The 23,208-nt window shown below is 38.0% G+C and overlaps 1 protein-coding gene across 5 annotated transcripts in view; it reads right to left on the bottom strand.

The window, feature by feature from the left end:
* Nucleotides 1-23,208, bottom strand: part of LOC136874210 (zinc finger protein 501) — a 96,185-nt gene that overhangs the window by 33,840 nt on the left and 39,137 nt on the right. For 4 of the 5 annotated variants that reach the window (XM_067147846.2, XM_067147849.2, XM_067147848.2 and 1 more), the window contains 2 exons: nt 18,824-18,888; nt 4,236-7,479 (listed from right to left, as the gene is read on the bottom strand). In XM_067147846.2, coding sequence (XP_067003947.2) covers nt 6,618-7,479; nt 18,824-18,888 — 927 coding nt within the window. In that variant the 3' untranslated portion in view covers nt 4,236-6,617. Of the gene's footprint in view, nt 1-4,235; nt 7,480-18,823; nt 18,889-23,208 lie in introns of those variants that run through there. The other variant, XM_067147850.2, reaches the window with a different exon arrangement.

Here is a 23,208-nt window from a genome sequence, read left to right as displayed (position 1 = left end):
AATTAAATATATTTCTTTCCTTAATGTACTTTATTAGTATAAGTTTCAGTATTATTGGAAGTAAAAAGGTGTCCTACTGCTCTTTTGGTTATCAAATGTTACGTAAACTAGTATTTAGGCACGTGTTTACGTAGCACCGTAAAGTTCAGTTTGGTTCGTTGTTAAAACTTATTGAAAAACCTTCCCTTCCGTAAATTCTAAATAATCTGCCATTAACCGCCTATTCCTTCATAAACTGCGTCAGAAACTCCGTGTGTTCCTCCTCCAAAGTCGCCAGCCTTCTACAGAATATGTAGCATCGTTTGAAAAACAGTTAATTTCGCCACAAAATTGCATATTACAGTGCACAACTTTCATCCGAGGCCATGACATATCAACCTCGGAGAGACGCCGGCGAAGGGTATGGGCTCGCCTCGTTCGCCAAAGACTCCAGATAAACTGCCTCTTTTGGGACTCTCATCATTAGAAAATGGCGGGAGGCCGGACTTAACCTCCTTCCCTATCCTTGGGCGCGACTGTGCTGCTTGGTCGTTTGCTGTCATCACCTTGGCTCTGCCCCCAGTATATCGGGAGGATGTATCTCAGGGTACATAAGAGGGCCGAGCGACCCCATCCAAACATCGGCAGCGGTGGACTCTCGTGCCGTCAACCCTGGGCACTACAGCCTGGACTTGGACTACTTTGGCAACGTTATAATGACTACTCTATTTCAATAATCCGAAACAAACAACAATGGACTCTCCATCAACATATACTCCGACGTATATATGTCTCTCTCAATGTATCTCAAGATTTCAAAGCTGCTCGTCCCATTGTAAATACTTAGGGGGTGGAGGTCTATACCGGGGGTACATCTTCCTCGGCCAGTAAAACTGCGTGCCTTCCCTAAGGTCATCTATGTAAACAAATTTTCACTGGTGTACTACGAGATACTTTGGTCTTCAACTTTTAGATGTCCCTGGCATTGGTTTACTTGATCCTCCTAGCGGGATAAACTCTAATTATTTCATAAATAAATATCTATTTTGTAGGTTCGTTAACCTGGTCCTTGGGATTGTTTCATTTATATACCGAAGTTGTCAACATTGCAGCTGGTTCCTCCTTGATTGTTTTCCCCCCTGTCGGATTTTGGGATATATATTCTTTAGCCGATTAAAACGGAGGTGTGTATAGGAATCCAGCATATCAGTAAAGAGTTCTGGAAGCTTCCACTCAAAGTACTATAAAAGCAGAGACTTACATGGCCGTATAGTTTTTCCTGCCCCAGTGATTTAAGTGCGGCGTGTCCTAAGGGAGGCAGGGGCTCTGCCTGAGTGAGGAAGGCCCAGCAACTCAAGGTAATGGCAGAATTTTCATAGATGTGTGATACCTCCTGCGGATTGTGTGAGGGCAAGGTTTCAAACCTCTTATTTCATATACATTTCTAAAACTGCTGGTTAAATTATACAGTTTCAGCTATTCTGCGTACTTTGTTCTAGTCCGTACTGGGAGACAGACCAGCCAACTTCACAGTTTGTAGACCATAGCATGCAGCACTGGTTTAGAGCAAATATATGTGCAAAAGGATATTCCACAGGGTGATCGAACTCGTCGGCTAGAACTGCAGGTTGTTGAGCGGCGATAGTATTATTCTACTATTCTATTCAAATTTAAAAAGCAAATGTCTACCTCCATTGTTTTATTCACACAGTGATACGTTTAAAGATATTTCCACAAAATGGACATCACAGTAAGTAGATAGAAAGGCATTAAGAGGAACTAGGTGGGCAAACATACCTTCTGACATAGGGAAAATGTACGATTGCACGACACTTCCCCAGACAAAAGGAAGAGTGTTTCAGGCAGAAGAAAGAGTATTGTTTCATAATAACAATGTTTGGCCGTACATCCCAGTAACTTCTTTTACGGTTTTCGGAGAGTCACAGTGTACCAAGAAATGCCAATGGCCTGGAACATAGTTCCGGTTACATGAATATTTACTACGGGACGATTCGATCGTACGTGTAGATTGCACGAGGTAACGGGACGACACGGAGCTGGAAGCAGCGTACGAGATACGTCACCAGCTGCAAGTATGCGGATGACGCAACTTTCACGTGAACTTCGCCTGACTGTCTAGAATATACCAGAAAGATTTTACTAACTTCTAAACCCTCTGAGATATTGAACAATGACATACATACTCGTGTAGCATTATCTGAATATTAACAAGCCATAATTTCAAGAAAATCGGTCCAGGGATTTTCGAATTATTTTCCTACAGAGAAATTGCATTTTTTCACGGTGAGGAGCAGCTGACCTCGACAATCCGTATAAAAGGACACGGTCCGACAATGCATATTCAGTTACAACTTGCAACTCACAGCTGACAGACTGTCATGCTGGTCTCCGCCTACTGGTCTGCAAGAGTTGAACCCAGTAATCTTCTCACGTAATATTTTCGATACAACCTTCGTCGTACCTGTAAACATTTTAAAATATTTCGGAACGAAAAAAAATTCCAGTGCTTCGCGACGAACTTTAACATTTTACGGTGCTATTTTAGAACTTATAATATTTCTGCGATTCACAAACTTAGTATCTTTTATGCTAGAAAGTGAACAACTTCACTTAACTTAGTCTTGTGCTAACATTCAAACGTGATTTATTGTAACTGTTATAGTGAATAACTGAGTGAACATTAAGGCTACTTTACGACAATTTAGCTAAATACTGACTTTATTCAGTGGAAATAATCCATAGTATCTCTTAATTCGTGTGCGACGAATATTTAGGAATGTGTGAAATAAACCGGACTTGCGTCGCGAGTGACCTACATTTTACATTTCGTAGCGTAATAGTCATTTGAAATCGTATTCAATTAGAATCCAAACATTTGTTACACAATGCACAAACTTTGAATTACGTGTGTAAATAGTAATAAACTGTGCACGATAAACTGTATCTTGAACTGTGCTTCCAATTAGTCAGTGGTTACCTGGCTGAGGCGGTAAAGGCGTGCTTGGTTCGGCCGGAAGGAGGTGGGTTCGTATCCCCGTCCACTTCCGGAGGTTCATATTGCCCTGAGGTTCACTCAGCGTACACAAAAAATGAGTACCATATTAATTCTTGGGGGCAAAGGTGACCGGGCGTACAACTAACCACTCTACCCCGTCAAGTACCAAGGTTACGGATAGTAGAAGCCTTTACCTTCCACGCCTCCAAGGGCCTTCATGGCCTGTACGGAGATGACTTTGCCTTGCTTTGAATTAGTCAAGCAAACATTTAAAATTTCACTTAGTAAAATCGTGCCATTTTGGCACTCATAACCTATACAGTCAGTTGAACTTTCTCGTGTCCATGAAATTCATTACTGACACCAGAAATCCTTTTTCACCATATCAACCTGATTTTCAAGTCGATGTGGGACTTAACATGGCACATCGCTGGAGATGGTACGAGGTACTACGGTGGACATCACGACATCAGTTGAAAAGGGGTTCCAATGCGGAACTGCAATTTCCAGTTTTAAGACTGCCTTTATCAGCAATATTTTTCTCATAGATTGAACTTTAAGACAGTGATTTCTTCATTTTCGACTGCCATTGATGATTGGAACTGACATAATAGCTCCAAGTGCAGGACAGTACTTATAAGAGATTAACTTTATGTTCTTTTACATTCTCAAGTGTTAACTTTATAAAGAGACCACAGGAATTTTGAAATGATATCATTTTAGAGAGACTATAAGGGTTTTTCATTCTCAAGGTGAAGTGATATCTATTTTCACATAGTATGTTGTGCTATTTCTCAAGACAACTCTATGAACTTGATGAAAGGAAATATTAATTTTGAATTTCATTTATTACAAACATTCCTTGAAAATTCATGATATTGCTGGCTGGAGTTGGACAACATTAATTTCAACAGAAGATACTTAAATTTTAAATTATCATTTATTATTTTGCACAGCAAATAACATTCTCTGTGCCTGCTCATAAGAACTGAACACCCCTTGGTTAAGAGTCACGTACCTTTTGCTTTGACATTTCCTGGTACAATAGGAGCCAGAATTTACTCTGGCAGTTCATTTACATGCCACAACATCTACCAACCATGGAACTACTAAGGTCTGCTATAGACAACTGCCATACTCTTTCCATAGCAGGTGTGTATGTGACCCCATGCAGCTGTGGCCAGGTATACTTACAGTGCTGGAAATTAGTATAAAGGCAGTAAAAGGACACACATTCATGTAAGGGAAAAAGGTTTATTTACTTACCATTGCATGCATTTATTCCTGTACAGTTTACAATCTGAATGTAAAACATACATTCCCATTGAACTTCTGGAATTTGTACTTGAAACAAAATACATATCTTATAGGCTTACCTATGTGGAAACTGTTATAAAGGCACTTATGTACTTTTTGTTAGAATAAACTCAGGTAAGCAATAAACATATCACAACAATTACAGAGAATTTATTTGAACCCCTGCTGTCCTTAGTAACTGTGAAACTTCCCCTGGGCATTGATTGCATAAGAGCAGTGACTACCTCTTCTGAGATTGAAACCCACCCTATTCAAATTGCTATTTTCAGCTCAGCCACAGTTGCAAAGTACCATCCATTGTGATAAACACATCTTGCTAATGTCCCACATTAATTCCCTATTGGATTTAAATTTGGAATTATTGATTGCCAAGTCATAAATAAAATTCCTTCATCTCGAAACCAATTCTTTGTCCCAGCAGACCTGTGAATACTAGCAATAGCTTGTCAAAAAATAAATAATCGAAGTCAAATGCCTCACATATATGAACAAATTTAAATTCCAGCATTTATGTATTATCACCATATATCAATTTGGATTGCAACCATGCTACTTTAGAAGTGGCATTAGCATAGATAACTGCCCAGATCATAACGCTGCCTTCAACAAAATGTCTACCCATCCAAATGGATTCTTCTTTATGGAGGTCATGCCAATAATACTGAAAACCATTTGGCCAGTCCAAATTAAACTTGTTCTCATCATTGAATATTACTTTGATCCTTTCTAAGGTACATAACATATGTTCTTGAGCTAATTTCAATCTAGCCTCTTACGAGAATTGTTTAAAGGGGGCTTATGAAGCAGTTTCTTGAAGCAAGATTCTTGTCTTTATCCACGATTTGTCTAATGCGTCTGGAAGTAAATGGTAACTGCAAATCAGCCATGATTCAAGAGGAACAAAAGCAGCCGGCTTTTTCTTTATAGAGAATTAAACACTTATTCGACACTGACAATCCTCTTGTATGACCATATTTGCCATTAATACATACTGTGCATCAAATCTGACAAAATTATCAACAACGCCACTTGAACACACTAATCAGCAATTTGGCGGTCAGACAGGCCCACTTCATTGTAAGCCTTTATGCTTGCTCTTCACCTGAGCTTTCCATATGGCATTTTTACAACTACAGTGCATGTGAACTGTAAGAAATTTGCAGTAACACATCCAAGCTATAACTGTTTTCACATATCACTGATGCAAACCGAACAACGGATTTCCCTTTATACAACCGAAGTTGTTCTTTTAGTTATAAAATCACTATTGCTAAATGTGAAATGATAATGTATTTTTTACACATTGATTGTAACCTGTATAGGAAAAACGTGTGCAATAAATAAGGAAATAAAACGTTTTCCTAACACAAAACCATGTGCCTTTATACCAATTTTCACCACTGTAAGCATACCCAAAGGCAACATCGCCACATGACTGAAGGACAATCAGAAAGATCATCAGTCCCTGAACACTCGCTGCTAGTAGGCCAGGACATACAGTACAGCAACACCAAAGTACTATAAAATAATGCATCGTGTCACGCCCGGCCACAAAGGGAAGCCACTGAAATCCTGAAGCATACCAAAAGGTTCCACTCTAACGAGGAATCTGAACGTGTAAATGGGTAAACAAAGGCTTGTTTCCAGTCCAGAAAACCTACAATCCTAGAGAAAACGATGGGCCACAGCAGACCATAAACCCAACGAGTGACCAGTTCCTTCAATCATTGGTCGAAAAAGAACCGATCAGCGAAAATTCCCGCATGGCGCACATATAGGCGAGCATCGCACCACAGCCTGCACCATATAACGAGGTGGAATTGCAAGATCACTCCGTTCCACTGTGAGCCCCGCTGCTATGGAAGTCGGCCGGAACACTTTATAATGAAGAACGCAGACTTTGCTGAAACGACGGAACCATCACAAGCCTCTCGACAGCAGGTTATAAGGCAGGAAAATACTGACAAGTTGTAACGCCGGTCATGAACGCCTCAATTGATATATCACTGCGAGTTCTTTCCCATACAAAATAGCAGGTATTTCTGAGCAAAACATACTACAGAATTATTTTACAACATTGTGGGCGTTGTCCAGTATTAGAAAGCCTAGGTATAATCAGTTTGCTCTTTTCACAAAAACATTTTACAAGATCCATTGCTATTATGTAGGCACTCTCCAAGCATGTGTGTTTGGAAAATAGATATAAGGGGAAAAGTATTACTGCATTCACCATAACAGTTTACACGCTCTGCGGTGTCGTAAGCAGGTGCTAATTAAGCGCGCCCTTTTGATGAAAATTATCACATTATTTACAACCGGATGGATGGTCGTTAGTATGAGAAAGAACATGCTTATTAAAAGTGCCCTGATCACGAAACCTTTTACCACATTGCTCACACCAGTACTGACACTCACCAGTGTGAGTGATAGCGTGCTTATTTAGCGCACTCTTTTGACGAAACCTTTTGCCACACTCATGACATTCATGCGGACGCTCTCCAGTATGAGTGAGAACGTGGTCACTCAGAGTGCCCCTCGCACGGAAACTTTGACCACACACCTTGCAACTGTATGGACGGTCACCAGTATGAGTGAGGACGTGCTTATTAAGCGTGCCCTTTTCACGAAAGCTTTTACCACACAGCTCGCACCTGTGCGGACGGCCTCCAGTGTGCGAAAGAATGTGTCTAATAAGGGAGCCCCTTTGACGGAATGCTCTACCACATTCCTTACACCCATGAGGATATTCCCCCGTATGAATTAGGATGTGGTCATTAAATGAGCTCTTTGCGCGAAACGCTTTCCCGCAGACAGTACAACAGTAAGGACGTTCACCCGTGTGTATTAGAGTATGTCCCTGAAGTTGAGTTTTCCTACGAAACGACTTACCACATACATTACAAAAGTGTGGACGCTCGCCAGTATGAGTGAGTTGGTGTTGTCGAAAATGACTCATCTGCGAAAACTTACAACCACAAACATCACAAAGAGCCAGCTGTCTAATAATAGGACGGATTGGCCTTTCCCCAGACTGAGATAACTGGAGCTGGTCGCGCACATGTTGAGGTGCCAACTCGCACATCAGTTCATCCTCATTGTTCAATACCTTGCAGCTACTATCACATGTGTCCACAGGACCTCTGGTCAAAAATGCATCATTCTCAATCCTAGAATACAGAAAACACAATTACTACCTCTTCCAAGTAAGAGAATCAAGTCAAATACCAAATATAAAAATGAGCTTGCTTTGGAAGCATACATGGGACGTAGAACAAAGTTACGATATTTCCGTACAGTTTCAAAGAAGCACTGCTAAATACAAAAACATATGGAAGAATTGACATTGCATTCTGTAAAGAGTTGGCTGAGCAGTATATAAATAAATATTTGGCAGGTGGCTTCTATCTAAGATTCATTACCTAGTATTTTACTCCACACTTTAACACATGGACTTGCCGAGAACACACTTACAGTCACATTCACACAGTTACACTCTCAAGCATTTTCTCTTATCCTCTCCAGTCTTTGTACACGGTGCTCAAAAAGCAGTCACACACTTCACAGATTGGGCCCGTCAAAAGTGCTTTACAAGCACATGCAAGATGAACAAATAAAATCAAAATCACTTCACCTGCTGATGTAGTGTTTAACTCAGTAGCCTATGATACACAAAAATGCATTATCAAGCTTTAAAATTTTCATTTTAAAAAATTAAACGTTCCTTAAGGACAGTACTGTACAATTTACACTAACAATATTTCTATTAAACACATGGCTCACCCTTAATAAATTTATATTATTTACAGATGTCTACTCATAATATCGTCTGTTTGCACATATAATAAACTCATATACAGTCTGTAGAAACACTTCAAATAATATTACACATCTGCTGTAAGATGTAAACTTATATTACCCCTTTTTTTATCCATATTGGTAGCCAACATGCTGAACGACCTGCCGCATCTTCATAAGAGCCCCTCATGCCACCTCTCTTCAGGGTTCCCGAAGGGCCTTCACAGCTACTGGTAGCGGTCCCAGGGCCATCAAATTCTCTACTATACTTCACTCCTACAGGCAGTCCCCTACTTTGGCTGTTCATTCTCCATATACATGCAATTAATTTATTCACGAAAATTCTTCATGCACAGGTCAAATGACCTGTAACATTCCTTTTCTGTGTTGTTTGTCATACTTTCCTTGAATACCTGCACAGAATTTGGAAAAGGATCGAACCCATCCCTTCAAAAACTGTCCATTCGTTCACACCTTTCCCAATAAATGAAAAAGTAACCTAATCACTTCTGCTAATATCCTGTCTAATTTTATACTGGCGGTCGAACCTCTGATATAATAATTTTCCACCTGAAGCCTCTCACAGATTTCCCCCATGCTTCCCGTGATGGATAAATATGTAATCCTATAAGTCTAGTTTTCTCCCTTCTCTTACTTAAAGCCACCAACACAAGTTCCTGTAACATTTCTGGTACACTCCTTTTTCTCCTGAAATCTTCTGTTACAAATCTCCTTTACTCTGCACACAATGTATATCTTTTATTAGGTGATCTTGGTGAGGATCCCAAACACTGTTTGCAAATATCAATAATGGATGAACAATACTTAAGTAACTTTTCTCTTTTAATTCCTTGTAGCAACCTTAAGTAACCTCATTATGACATGTAATGATTTGTATGATTTTCCAAACAATGTCACCAACATAATTATTCCAGTGAAAATTGCTTACAAATCTCTCACCTAAGTATTTGTATAATTATGTCACCTTTTGGGACAATTACTCATCCAAAGTATAATTAAATTCAGTTTTTAAGCTCCTGTTTGTAAAAGTTGTTAATATTGATCGGCCTCCATTAACCATCATATTATTCTCTTGCACCCAATGCTGTATACAGCCAAAGTCCCTTTGTAATTCTGTATGATCATCTATGTTCCTTACTTCCCTATAAAACTTATGTAATCTTTGCAATCTTATTTTTGTTGTTACATTGTTCCCAAAATCATTCGCATATTAAAAAATAATGGGCCTCGATACTACCCTGCAGAATTCACTTCCCAACTTTCTGTTACCGTGATACATGAATTCCTATTTTGACTTGCTGAATCCTTAAATTTAGAAATGTCCTTATCCAATGCGTAATGCTTGTGCCCAATCCTATCCCCTCCAGATACTTTAAAAATATTCCATGTTCCACTCTCTCAAAAGTTTTGGAAAGTACTATGGCTATGCAGTCCACCTGGCCTCCTGAATCTAAGTGACCTGAAATGACTTGCTGAAATCCCACCTGTAGTGCCTTGCAAAAAATATCATTCTTAATCTATACTGGCTCCTCATGAAGCAATTTTTATCCTTGTCTTTGTATACCACTCTAATATACTTTGCCATTAAAATCTGCAATATTTTATAAACTACACTGGCCAGGCTGATAGGTCTGTAGTTCTCAGATTTCCTGTTATCACAGTTCCCTTCATGAATTGGTATTATTATAAATTACTTCCATTTCGTTCGTATTACACTATTATCCATGACTTAGTCAAAGATAAATTAGGAAAATGTTCCACCCGATGATTTTAAAACCACCTCAATAACTTGATCATTCCCTGCTGCCAATGCTTGCTGATGCACTTGGATTTCTCTAAAAAATATCCTCATTCATGAATGCATTTTGTTTCCATATGTCTCTCTCCTGCTCAATCTTCTGTTTCAGTTGGACACTCCTGACAATCTTCAATTGAATCTACGAATTCCCTAACAACTAGTTTTGCTTTCTCAATATCTGTAAAAAAAAGTGTTCACACGCTTCCATTTGTGGTCATTAATCTCATGAAGTATGCCATTCATTTAATTATCTTTGCTCCATTATTCACTCTATTAAGTTCCATTATTAGCTGTTTTCTAGTTTCTTTGTTCTCCCTACCTCTTTAATTGCCCTCTTTACTAATCTGTAGTTTCTTTTTCATTTTCTTATTTCCCTTTTAATAATAAACAGGGTATGAGGTCATTTTACTCTTCTTAACAGGTACAAATCTCTTTTCTCGTTCCTAAATAATTCCTTTAAGGATTAACAAAAGTGTACCCACATTACTCCGATCAATCATCCAACAACTGAGTTGAATTAAGGTACAGTAAGTCCCAAATTCATCAACTTTAGTTTTTCTGTACAATTTGTTTTGTTGTGTAACCAGCTTATTAAGTCTTCTTAGTCCCAGTCCTGCATCCATTATTACAGCCTTATGGTCACCCATTTCTTCAATTACCTCAGTTTTTATGAACCATTTCCCATGGTTTAACCAAGAATACATTGGGAAAATTATTGATCTGAGTTGGTGCTTGTACTACTTGCGTAAATCCTCCCTCCTAAATGAACTTATCTGTCCATTTCTGTTCATGGGATTCAATTACAGCTACACTCAATTCAACTTCAGGCAAGTTTACACCTCCTACAACTATTGCCATATCATTACTATTTTGATGATCTCTTTCAACAGTAAACCATTCATGTGAGCAATAACTATTTCACCAGAATAAACACACACCTTACATCTTATCTCCTCAGGCTTGGCGAGAGACTGCACACCCTTGCGGAAATACTTCTCTATTACCACCTTTACTCTCAACCACAATCTATGATTTCACTCCTATCACCATAACAATCTCATACGATTTCATGACTGTACTAAATATGAATTGCTTATTTACTTCACACTGGAAGTTTACTAAGAGCAATGTTAGAACCCCTTCCTCCCTAAAACTTTACTGCTGCAATTATGTAAATTCAAATTTGTTACTTTTCTGGTCTGTTTTCAGAATTTTAAGCCATAGTTCTGTACTACTTTCAGTGCCTTCAATGAGTTTCAAGTGTATGGAAGTGCAATCACATTCTGTGGTACTGTAAACTCTTTAGTACTCACTGCGAAACCTTTACCCCAGTTATTCATAAGCATACCATTCTTATAAAAGGTTGTCTACATTATTTACCTAAGTCTACCATCTTAATGTTATTAAAATGCTTACAAATACTAACCAACATTTGCCTGTCTTATCAATTTCCTTATTCAAAACAGACCATACTGGAAGAACATAATTATGGGGTAATTTCATAACTAAGAAATTTGTTGAATTTAAGAGGGACAGAGTTGATTTCAGATGTTTAATAGCAGAGTCTGCTTCATTTATATCAATGTCATTAGAACCTCCACACAAAATCACACAGACATCTTTTGTCAGTTTTTCACATTTTTCGTGGACACCTGCCGTTTTCACATAAGTATTAGCCCCACGATATACACTACCTTGGATTTCCCAGAAACTATATTCCCGCTCAATTTTAGCGGCAAGTCCTCTGCCGTGATTGTCGCTGTAAGTAATGCATGGAAGGCCTTACTGATTCTTTTCCATTAAAAATTTTCACTAGGCCTATTCGGAACTACCTCACTATTTCCAAAAATAAAAGCTCTGCTCTCCAACACACTGAATCTATTTGACGCCAAAATCATATTATCTTATGTTGACGTAACCTATATTCGTTTCTGTTGTAACTGCTTGTACCTATTAGGAACTTCCTTCCACTGATTACGCTCATTCAGTTCCCTTGCTATGTTGCTAAGCCTATCTAATAATCTACCACAGTCTTCCTGTATCACTCTACTCACTTCACCTTTTTTCATAAGTTCCGACTGAAGTCGTTTAACCTCATCGTTCGCTTGACTTAAAGCAGAACTCGCGAACACGTAATTACACACCTACGAATCTTCATTCTCTTCCATATCACTTGCAGATATACATAACTGGATCCTGGTCGAATGCTGGAAAATCAGCATAATACCTGATAACTGAAAAACAACTCTTATACACTCATTAAGCATGAAAGGAAAGCGAAGTAATGGTAACAACTACCGAGTTATACCAGTGCTGCCAGCACTCTCCTTGATTCCACCAGAGAATGTAGAGAGCTTTGCTACGGAATTCTCAGAAAGACTGTCTTTGTAGTTTTCCTAACTGAAGTCAACTTAGGCTATTATGAAAACGTCAGTAGGAATGTAGCGATTAAAAGCATTGTTCAATTAAAAATAGGAGAGGATTTCCACCAATCAATACTTATTTATTGCATATATTGAACCACAGGACCGGTTTTGACCTCATATACAAGGTCATCTTCAGCTGAACCATACATACATATTTATATAATGAAGCTTTGACTAAGATTGTGTTGTTAAAGGAATGCTACATGATGATGATGTACATTTAGTCACATACAAATGGGGCACGTCTTAGCGTGAACTGGCGTATATGTCATTCTGTACAATATTGCAACTGTATGTCTAAAATATTATGTTGAAGGTCTTAAAATTAGTGTATAAAACATGTCTTTACTTAAACTAATATATATATATATATATATATATGTACAAGATAAATACAATATATAAAAACACTTCATGCATATGAACATTCGTTCTTGCTTGTTGGTCAATACATCGACTAACTTCCGTATTTAAGTCTTATTTACAGTTGTACACTTCAGCTGCTATTCCTGGAGTTTGTAAAATTGCATGGATGAAAAGTTTTGTCTTCCTGTGTATATATGGGATAAAACACTTTCAATTTTAAAAAGGTGCCAAATGTATGGATGAAATTCAACTGAAATATGTTCAGCTCTGCTGTGTGTGTTGCCCTTTTATTGGAACCAATCATGTTGTCCTGTGGTGTCCGTAAATTTGGATGACATTGGGTTCAAAGTAGTGGCTCCTTTCCCATTTGTAGCTGTGCAATGATGTTATGTTTATCTGTGGAAGATAAGATTGAGTTATAAGTGATATCGTGTTGGAGGAATGTCTAAGGGTTATGTGTGTGAATTGGAATATGTACTTACTGTTGTTGGTGTAGCAGAGTTGTGTTTGACGTGCGAGCCTGTAATGTACTACTTCATGTTCTTCTTGGGCTCATACTAGCTGCTGTGAGGGGAAGGGAAGGAAGGGTAGGGAGAGTTGTTGTTGTGGGGGCAGGGGTGGAGCTGGGTATGTTGTTTGGTGTTTTTCTGTTGCGTGTCGCGTTCTGTTTATCAATTCATTTAAGGTAAGGGTTTTTTTAGGGTGGGGATAACTGTATTGAAGATGATGTTAGTTTTTTCTGTGATTTCATTTATGTTGTAATTTGGATTGGTGTACTGATCTAGAGTGATGTAAAATTCTTCTGTTATGTTGAGCAGGGGAGGGGCCCTTTGGTGTTTATGTTTAGGATTTGCATATCGTTATCGATGGATAAGAGTCTAAAGATTCAAATTTATCGTCAATTTGATGATTGAACTTGTAACAGGATAAATGTTGGTCTTCAAGAAATTTGCTTGTTGTCATATGACCTAGGCGAATGCTGTTGAAAAGATATGTTTTTATAGATGTCAATGACCGTTCGTTGAACTAATGGATTTGATAAGGATGATTGAAAGGGACGTAAATCAACGTTTGTATTTAAAACCTGCTGCTTGGTTTATCTTGTTGAATGTCCCTCCAATTGCTGTTTGTCGGTTTGGTGTTGTCCGAGGTTATGTGGTGACTGTCTGTTCTGTGTCTGTTATCCACAAGGGATAAATAACTTTTTTACCAGATCCCATTGCCAAGAAAATCCTTAAATTTAGCTCCTAAGATTGATTTTCACGTCTTTCTAAGATATTGGACATGATATATATATATATATATTTCTTTATTTAATATTTTAGTACTCTCTCTTCCATAATTTTAATGTATCTTCCTATTAAGCACATGTAATTAAGCTATGTATACAAAGATTTTATATTTTATGATATTCTAATAGTGTAAGTTTTAAGTTTGTCAAAAATGTTCTAATAGTTCTTAAGTCATTATTTACGTAAATAACAATTGTTCGAGATTCAGATTTGGCTGATGATGCTCTATAAGGGAGCGAAACATGTCCCATATATAACTTTTTAACTAATGAAGTTATTTTAAATGTGACAACATTATAATGTATTGAACAGGTGGATTCATAATAAAACTTTATCATTGTATATTCTGTAGGGGCTTCATTAATGCTTATTTGAAACTGAAACTCATCACATTTAGGAATGTTTTAATAGCTTCATCCTTAGTGAGGTTACAAGGTGACAAGATTTCTCTATCTTCTACACGGGCATTGGCTGGGGCTTCTGGACAGTTTGATGTCCACTTTCTGGGATGAAAATGTGCACTATCAAGCATGGAAGAATTTTCAAATTGAAGCTCCTTAGCTTCTTCAACAGAGCTAGTACCTGTCAACAGATAGTCAACATAAAAACAAGAGGGGGCCGATGACCTTCGATGTTAGGCCCCTTAAAACAACAAGCAAGCAAACAAGCAAACACAAGAGGGAATGATCTCTGATGCAAATGGGTGAGACTCTCTGTGTTTCTCAGCAAATTGAACTAGACATCTCATAGCAAGAAAGGGCTCAGAATTTGTACCATATGTAACAGCAGCAAGACAGTAGTCCTATGTCTCTTCTTCAGACAATTTTAAGAAGATTTCTGTGGTCAGAATGAATTAATACATATCTGTATATCTTAGCCATATCAGCTGAATAAAAGCCACAAGATAAGTTCTAAACCATAAAACAATAGACAGCAAGTCAGGCTGGATAGTAAGGATAATAATTAAAAATGTTCAAAGCTATCCCATATGAAGATTCCAAACTTCCATCAAACACAACTCTTGGCTAGATCGTAACTCAGGTTGTTGAATATCAAAGAAGCTTTACAATCCTTGAGCACACAGTGATAGGGCAAGTAAAAACTTAATGAGTTAAGAATCTTGGGGGATGGAATTTCCATGTGTCCCGTTTCACTGTATTCATGCATGAAATCTACATACTCCTGTTTCAAGTCTGGAAATCTAGCAAACTTATCTTCAGTGTGTTTGAGCCTTTTAACAGCATTATGCTTAGACTCAACTACAGGTGACACTTCAGGACAAATTGTAAGTTTGACAACAAACCTGCCAGAATCATCTCTTTGATCATTATTCACAAAAGTTTCTTCACAAGCCCTTTCTTCAGGAGTAAGAACAGGTTGATGAAGTTTTTCACGCTCCCAAAACGTCAGAAACTTTTTGTCAAGAGAAAATCAAGTTTTACAAGGCTGGCACAACGAGCGTTGGCAGTATTTTTAATGTAAGACTCAGGGAAGGTGCCTAACAATACTCAACCAAGTTTGATATCTAACAAGGTGGGATAACGTTCCTTATGCAAGATATTAAAAGATACATTTTCATAGTAGACATCAGCTCCTAACAAGATGTCAATAGTAAAAGGCTGATTAAATGTACTATCACTTAAAATAAGATTGTGACCAATATACCAACTGGAACTACCAATTTGCAGCGCAAGAAGTGGACCTGTGATTGTGTTCACGACTTGACACATCAGTATTGCCTGTACCAACAATTAGAAATCACAAAGGATAACTGACATTCTGAGTCCAATAAAGGTTTAAGTAATACAATCCCTCCTGAACTGTTTTTCACTCCAACACAAGTTGTGCTAAGCAAAACATTTGAGAGGGTGAAACAATTACAGAAACTTGTAACATTTATATCATTATAAGGAAATGTTTATTATGTATGAACCAATAAGTTGTGCGGTCCATTATTATGGGGGCACTTGTGTCACTCACACTGCTTAGAAAGATGAGAGGCAGAAAAAACACAGATAACAAAGTTTATTTACCGTCACAAACTTGAGAGGGTGATCAATGTTTGCTTGTTTGAACTTTCTACTGTCAGAAATGCTACGATTATCAAGTTTGCAAATCCTACAACTCAAGGAAGTGCTGTTGTTGGTAATGTGAAGTGCTCTTATACAGGTTTTTGGCACCCGTTTTTGTTCAATAACAGGTTTCTTGGATTCTGTCATCTTGAATGTCTGACATTTTCTTTCCTAGAAACCAATTTATTTAGTACAGGGATATCAGTGGAGGCAAATTTGTTTTCCCATTCACTTCTATGGTTGAACTTCATCTTATTTAGAATCAATTCCTGTAGCAAAATTTCATGAAGTGCTACTTCACCTTTGAAACTGTCAATAGAACTAAAGTTAGATTTTACTTCATTGCGATATTACAAAGAAGCTCCACTAGTACAGTTATGGAGATTAAGCAAAAGTTTTATGTGCTGCGAAACATTCAAGTGTTTATTATCGTACCGTACCCTTCATCAATTAAATCCAAAGCAACAGTGAAGTTTTCAGCACATAGGTGATGTAACAAATCCCTGGCTTTGCCTTGAAGAGACAACAAAAGGTAGTGTGATCTTTGCACACTGTCATTGCGGGTATTGTTACTAACTAAGCTTTCAAAGGTGTTCCCTAAACTCAAGTATTTTGTCAAATCTCCCTTAAAATCAGGAAAATTAAATGAGAGGAAGCTTGATTATAATGATGATGATGGATTCAGTTTGATGATGATGATGATGATGATGATGATGATGATGGATTTACATCTGGCTTCACTGTAGGTTAGTAATACATCACACATCGTATGGTTTCACAAGCCCGCCAATTAATATAATCACTGTGTTCTTATCTGACCTTGCAATGCACTGCCTGGTGCAGGCATAGGCAAATGTTTGAAGAGAAAATTATGACAATACATATTCCACTTTTCTTGCTCCCATCAAGAGGATGACGTCAATCACTACCTTATCCTGATGTGTCATTACACTGAACATGCCTGTACTAACTATATATTGGTAATTGTTATTCTATCAACAATGAAATCATGCACTGCCTCACTCCCCTCAGGAATGTACACATAAGCAATGTGCCACTACCAGTGCTTTCAGGTAAAAGTGGAACAGGCTCCGAGGGAGGCTTAAGTAGGAGGCGCTTTACAAGGCCCCCTGTACCTGGCTGGTGCCTAGACAAACTGTAACACAGCTGTGTTTTGCTGTTGGTCATTCGATGATGCAACTGCATGCCCCTCCACAGTCGAACAGAACACAAAGCTCCTCAATATGCAGAGGGTTAAGGGATGATATAAAATAAAATAAAACTTATCGTCGTACTGAGGAAAAATTGTGAAAAAATTGACTAGATGAGGGCCGACAATGGACTGTCAAGTGTACAAAGTCATTGCCACTAGTCTCATGCTTTGGCACGACGAAGTCAAGAGGCCTCGAGACATCTTGTTCAATATTACTCGAACTGAGTGTTTCCAGTGGAACTGATATCCCAAAAACAACATTTATGTTAGCTGATGTATATAAAGAGGAGAGCCGCTTGTTATTGCAGCATTGTTGGTCCGGTAGTGCGGAACAAGAACCAGAGCCTTGGCAACTTTTAAACTGAACACACTCTACCTAACTGCAGGGCAACAGTTCACAGACTAGCTAGAACACTGCACAACTTTGGAGAGAACAGCGATGTGAGGAAATCAGCTGTGTTTATGAGGGGTATCCAGGCTTCTCAAAAACACTGACTGAAGATTTGTGACTTCATATTTCCTCCACTAATTGAGATTTTGGAAGATATTTGCTTAGAATACCAACCTCCACCATCAGTTTATGGACCTCTTGTATTTAAATTACGAACTTTATACACAATTGGCATCTGATCTGGGTTTCTTTATTCAATTATTGAAGGAATTCAATGATTTATGTTACTGACAAAACAGTTCAAAGCAGCAAGTATTTTATTATTATTATTATTATTATTATTATTATTATTATTTATTTATTTATTTATTTATTTGCCACAAATTTACTGATTTTATGGATGGTATAGTGAAAATTGGCAAGCCCCATGTACATTGGCTGCTTCACAGACCCACTAAGCTAATATTTACAATAATTACATTGTTCACATATTTACACTCGTATAGTAATTCACTCACATGACAACATTTTCACTCCTGTTCATGTACGAAGATATTTATCATACAGTTTTTTTTACATGTATTATAAACTGTTAGAGGATAAGCATTTATTTAAGTGGTACCTCATTCCAAGTCGTGAAGAGTGGCCATAGCAACTAGATTGGTAGGAGGAGGTATAGGCAAATACAGAGACAAGATTAATGACTCCACAGGCAGAGCGATAGGATAGGGAATGGCGGAAAAATGGGTCAAGGTTCATGGAAGAGCGAGGGATTTTTGAATGAAGATCAAAATGGTTATTTTGATAATGGTTTCTCTTGAGGGGTGGTTAACTCAGATACTGAGTGGACATATCCAATGCAGCCTGCTGATCACTAGATCACTGAATTATTTCAATTTTATGTGATTTTCTAACAAGCCATCAACGAAACAAAAAGTATGGGCCATGAATGAATAGGTGACAGAATTCAAGAATGATCTGAATGGACCTGTGCTAGCTTTGAAGCCATGATATTGGGATCCCGAGGTCTTCTCTCCACCACTTGTCCGCAAAGGGAGCTACTGAACACATAAATAGCAAATTCCATATTGTGGAGGGTTAGGAGTGTAAAATCTAATGAAGCTAAACTGTACTTACTTGTCTTCTTCTTTGAAACAGGTGAGTTCATCCACGAATATTTCATCCTTAATATCTGTAGGAAGCTGTAAGGAACAAATCTGCAAAGAGGTAACTAGAGTAAAAGTTTATAAATAAACATGGCATAGTTAATGAAATACATTTCACAGCTGTACTATAAAAATACCAATTTATTCTCCGAATGTAGAAAGGAAATAAACCAACAAGTGTCAGGTCATAGTTATATGAAGAACAGGAACAAGAAAAGGAACACATAATAGGATAAAGAGGACAGCACTGAAAGAGGTAGCAGTAGAAGAAGATACACTTGAAGGACAAGGATAATCTCCACCTCTCTTGTCTTCCCTTCCCAGAACATCACGTCATCGTAAATGACTAGATTGACAGACATAAGCTTGTCACCCCTGGAGAAATCATTACCAGCATTATTTAACACTGTGTAACTCTGCCTCTGGACTTGATAACCGCCTGGATTTGATTAGGAAAGGAGTCCAGAAGGTTGTGCGTGTAACTACTCTGCGTACCTCCCTATTTGTGTTATGCTCCAACCAAAAGATCACTGTCAGCAGCCCTGAAAATGTTTTCCTGAGGTTTCCACTTCTTACACCAAGCAAATGGTGGTGCTTCCTTCACACTCTTAGCCCTTTTCTATCCATAAAGCATCTTGTAAAATGGAAGGTATTGGAAGTATACGAGGGTTGGAACTTCAATAGTAGCACCTATTTAATTACAAGTCATACAAAAGAGATGAATGTTATCCCAAGAGTTACTCTCCTTCAAACTAGTCACCAGCATTGTGTACTACTCGCTGCCAGCAATGTGGAATTCGTAGGATACCTATAACAGCATGCGTTTTGCGCTGCTGTCTCATCGGCACAAAATTTCCACATACATGACAAATAGTAGAATGTATTGGGATTGTTCTTGCAGCCACGTTGTGGCACATTGATAGATGTAAGTTCAATAAAAATATTAACACAGTAAGTCACTGACATATAGAACGCTTATGAAGTCAAAAATTTTTCACTAGCAAACAACTCAGACTGCTGCAAATGAAGCACAACAAGAGAATGATGCCACTCAGCCAAAACCACACCTAGCCGGGTATGTTGTACATATTTGCTGGCTCTACACTCTGAGCATGATAATACAGGACAACAAGATGGCTGGGGGACATCAGATCCTGATTCAGGATGCAGAAGTCATCCTAAAAAGCAATAGAGGATGGCGGCAATGAAACCATCGCAGGACAGTGTAATCGACCAACATTAAATGAAAATCGTTAATAACGAAATGGACCAAGCGTTCTGTAATCGGAAGTAATTCAGGCTATAAGCCAATGAAAAGATAGGAAAGCTATAAGCCCAGATGAAATTCCAGCTGAAGTTACAAAACTTACCAATGAAGAGCAAGTTAATAAGATAGTGGACCTTTTTAATAAAGTTTATAACTCTGCAGGACAACCTAAATATAGGCTAATTTCTACTTTCATTCCCCTTCCAAAATAAAAACCTCAAAAAAATGTGGTGAATACCGTCTCATTAGCCTAATGAGCCATTTGTTATAATCTTTCTTGAAAATTATCCACGCTCGAATAAGGAGGAAATGTAAGAAAAAACTGGATTGTACCCGGTTTGCATTTTGGAATGGATATGGAATTTGTAAGACTAATTTCAGTTTAACGGCTCTTCTTCAAGAATGTTGGAATCAACAAAAGGATGTCTTCACCAGTTTCATAGAATATGAAAAGGCGTTTGGTAGAGTAAAACATATCGAACTCATCAGACTACTGCAACGAACTTGAATTTATGACAAATATATAAGAATTATTGAAAACCTGTATTGGCATTAGAAGGCTGCGGTAAAGGTTGGTGATGACACAATGGACTACATAGAAATCCGATGAGGAGTTTTTCTCCGTTATTGTTTAACATCTATTCAGAGGCCATATTTAAGGAAGAATCAGCCAATTTCAAAGTGGGAATTAAAGTAAATGGAGAACTAATAAGTAACTTGTGATATGCAGGTGATACAGTAATTCTTGCTAATAGTGTTTAAAGCTTGCAACTATTCCTGGACAAAATTAATATAGTTGGGAAAGAGATGGGTCTACACATCAACATCAAGAAAACAAAACCAATGGTAATCAACAGAGGAAGAAATAATGCTACTGTGAAACTTAAAGATTAAGAAATTCAACAAGTAAATAAATATCTTGGTTCTTGGATAATGGGCAATTTGAACCCAGACCTAGAAATTAAGAGCAGAATAGAAATTGTAAGGTCAACATTCTGGAAGATGTAGACATTATTGTGTGATAATGCATTAAATTTAAAATTTTGGCAGTGTATGGTGAAATGTTGTATTTGATCTATTCTCATTTATGGGGTTGAAGCTTGGACGTTAAAAGAGGCCACCATCAAAAGACTGGAAGCCTTAGAACTTTGGCTTCATAGAAGAATGCTCAGAATGCAAATTACAAATTAGTTCTCATCTGACTTTAATTCCCACTTCCAAATAGGCTGATGCTGCCTTAAATATGGCATCTGAATTGATGTTACACAATAACGGACACAAAACACAGCCTATATGAATTCCTTGTCGCATTTCTATGTAGTCCATGTATCATCATCAGCCTTCACCACAGCATTCTGATGCCAATGCAGGTTTTCAATAATTCTTATATCTTTCTCAACATGCCACTAATGAACAAGTATTACAGGGAGTAAATTGTTAAAAAGGAACTGGTAACCACCATCAAACGCAGAAAAATGGCATACCTAGGGCATGTTTTGTGTGGTGAAAAATACGCAGTTTAACACCTAATTTTGAAAGACAAAATTGAAGGGCGCGGGGAGTAGGCAGGAGGAGAACAACATGCCTTAAGAATATTAAATACTGGACAAGCATAAAAAGCACTGAAGGACTCTACCATATTGCTGAAGACAGAAAACCCCTCTCCACATCGATCGCCAAAGTTCGGGAGGCTTGCCAGGGCTAACAGAAGAAGAAGCTGAATTAATTACTTATTATTACATAATTCACTATACACAAAGTGAGGACCCTATTGTCCTCTTTCTCAGCAGTTTGAAACTTCAAGTATTGACAAATCTGATTTCAAATATCAAAGTGAACTTATTGGAGTAGAGATTGTAGTCAATAAGGACCATTACAAAATCAAACCACAATGGTTAAGTTAATAAAATATCTGGTCGATGTCAGTCAGGATATTTCTCCGACCAAAATTCTTACGCCGTGTTTTGTGGACACATTTATATGCCACAGCTCATAGACATGTTGAACAGTCTGCTGTGAAACACCAACAAATCCAGCAACTTCACATACCATACAGCCATGGGCATGGCAAAATACAATTGCCCCTTTGTCCCTTACATCTACCCATGTTGACCAACACTGCCTGCTTGAAACATCAATGTCTCGCTGATCGCTACTGCCTAATGCCCATGTAAACACAGTGCGAATGCGACTGAGCACAGGACTCATTCGCCGAGCCAACTATACAGGTTTAATGATCTAAATGTATGTGCACCAAAGGGTAACTAATCTTTTATCCAGTGAACTTACATTCGATATCAACCTGAAGAATTCAATCTCTTGCCTACCACTTACAAGTTCAGTCAACAAATAGTCAGTTGTTGGGCTTTTCACTGACTCTACAACCTGAAAGTTTTATCAATAAAGGCTTACAACATTTACATTCAGATTCTAAAGGACAGTGCTGCAACTGTTTTCTAGGGACAGCAAATCCCTTGCATAACCTGAAGCCCCAGAATTGATTCTTGGACATGTCAGGGAGTATTACTAAATCTGAGGGCTAGTTACTGGTCCAGTCAGCCTACATGATAACAATGAAGGAGATAATTGATATAGGGATGTAGTCCTTAGTCTAAACAGGGAAGAATAACAGCCAAAAGGATTTGCTGTTCTGACCACATATCAAGTCATAAAGTGCAGGCCTTCAAGCTGAGCAGCAGTCACTTGGCAGGCCAATACCCATCAGGGCTGTACCCCATACGTTTTGGTTTGGTCTCTAAAAGACTCTGTTCAGATAGTTTAAAACTACCTAATATGTCTCCTAGGACATGACCAGAACAGCCTAAAATTTAAACAAATTATCATTCAAGTGACACAGCCTACACTTGACTTTGTAGGCAATGTTTAGATTAATGTTATCCCTTGGGTGTTTGAAAGGGAGGAACCTTACACTTTGCTTCCTCAGGAGTGAAATTCAACTGTGCTAACAAAGGTGAAAGGTTTCAATTTAATTAACTGTCATCAAGTATTTCACCAACAGAGCAATGGTCAATTGATTAAACGTAAGGAACTTCATCTTATTTGTCCATATTGAACTGAGATCACAATTA

The sequence above is a fragment of the Anabrus simplex genome, chromosome 5 (assembly GCF_040414725.1).
Source record: "Anabrus simplex isolate iqAnaSimp1 chromosome 5, ASM4041472v1, whole genome shotgun sequence".
Classification (NCBI taxonomy): Eukaryota; Metazoa; Arthropoda; class Insecta; order Orthoptera; family Tettigoniidae; genus Anabrus; species Anabrus simplex.
Note: the sequence above shows the minus strand (reverse complement) of the source record. Positions and strands in the feature narration are given on the sequence as shown.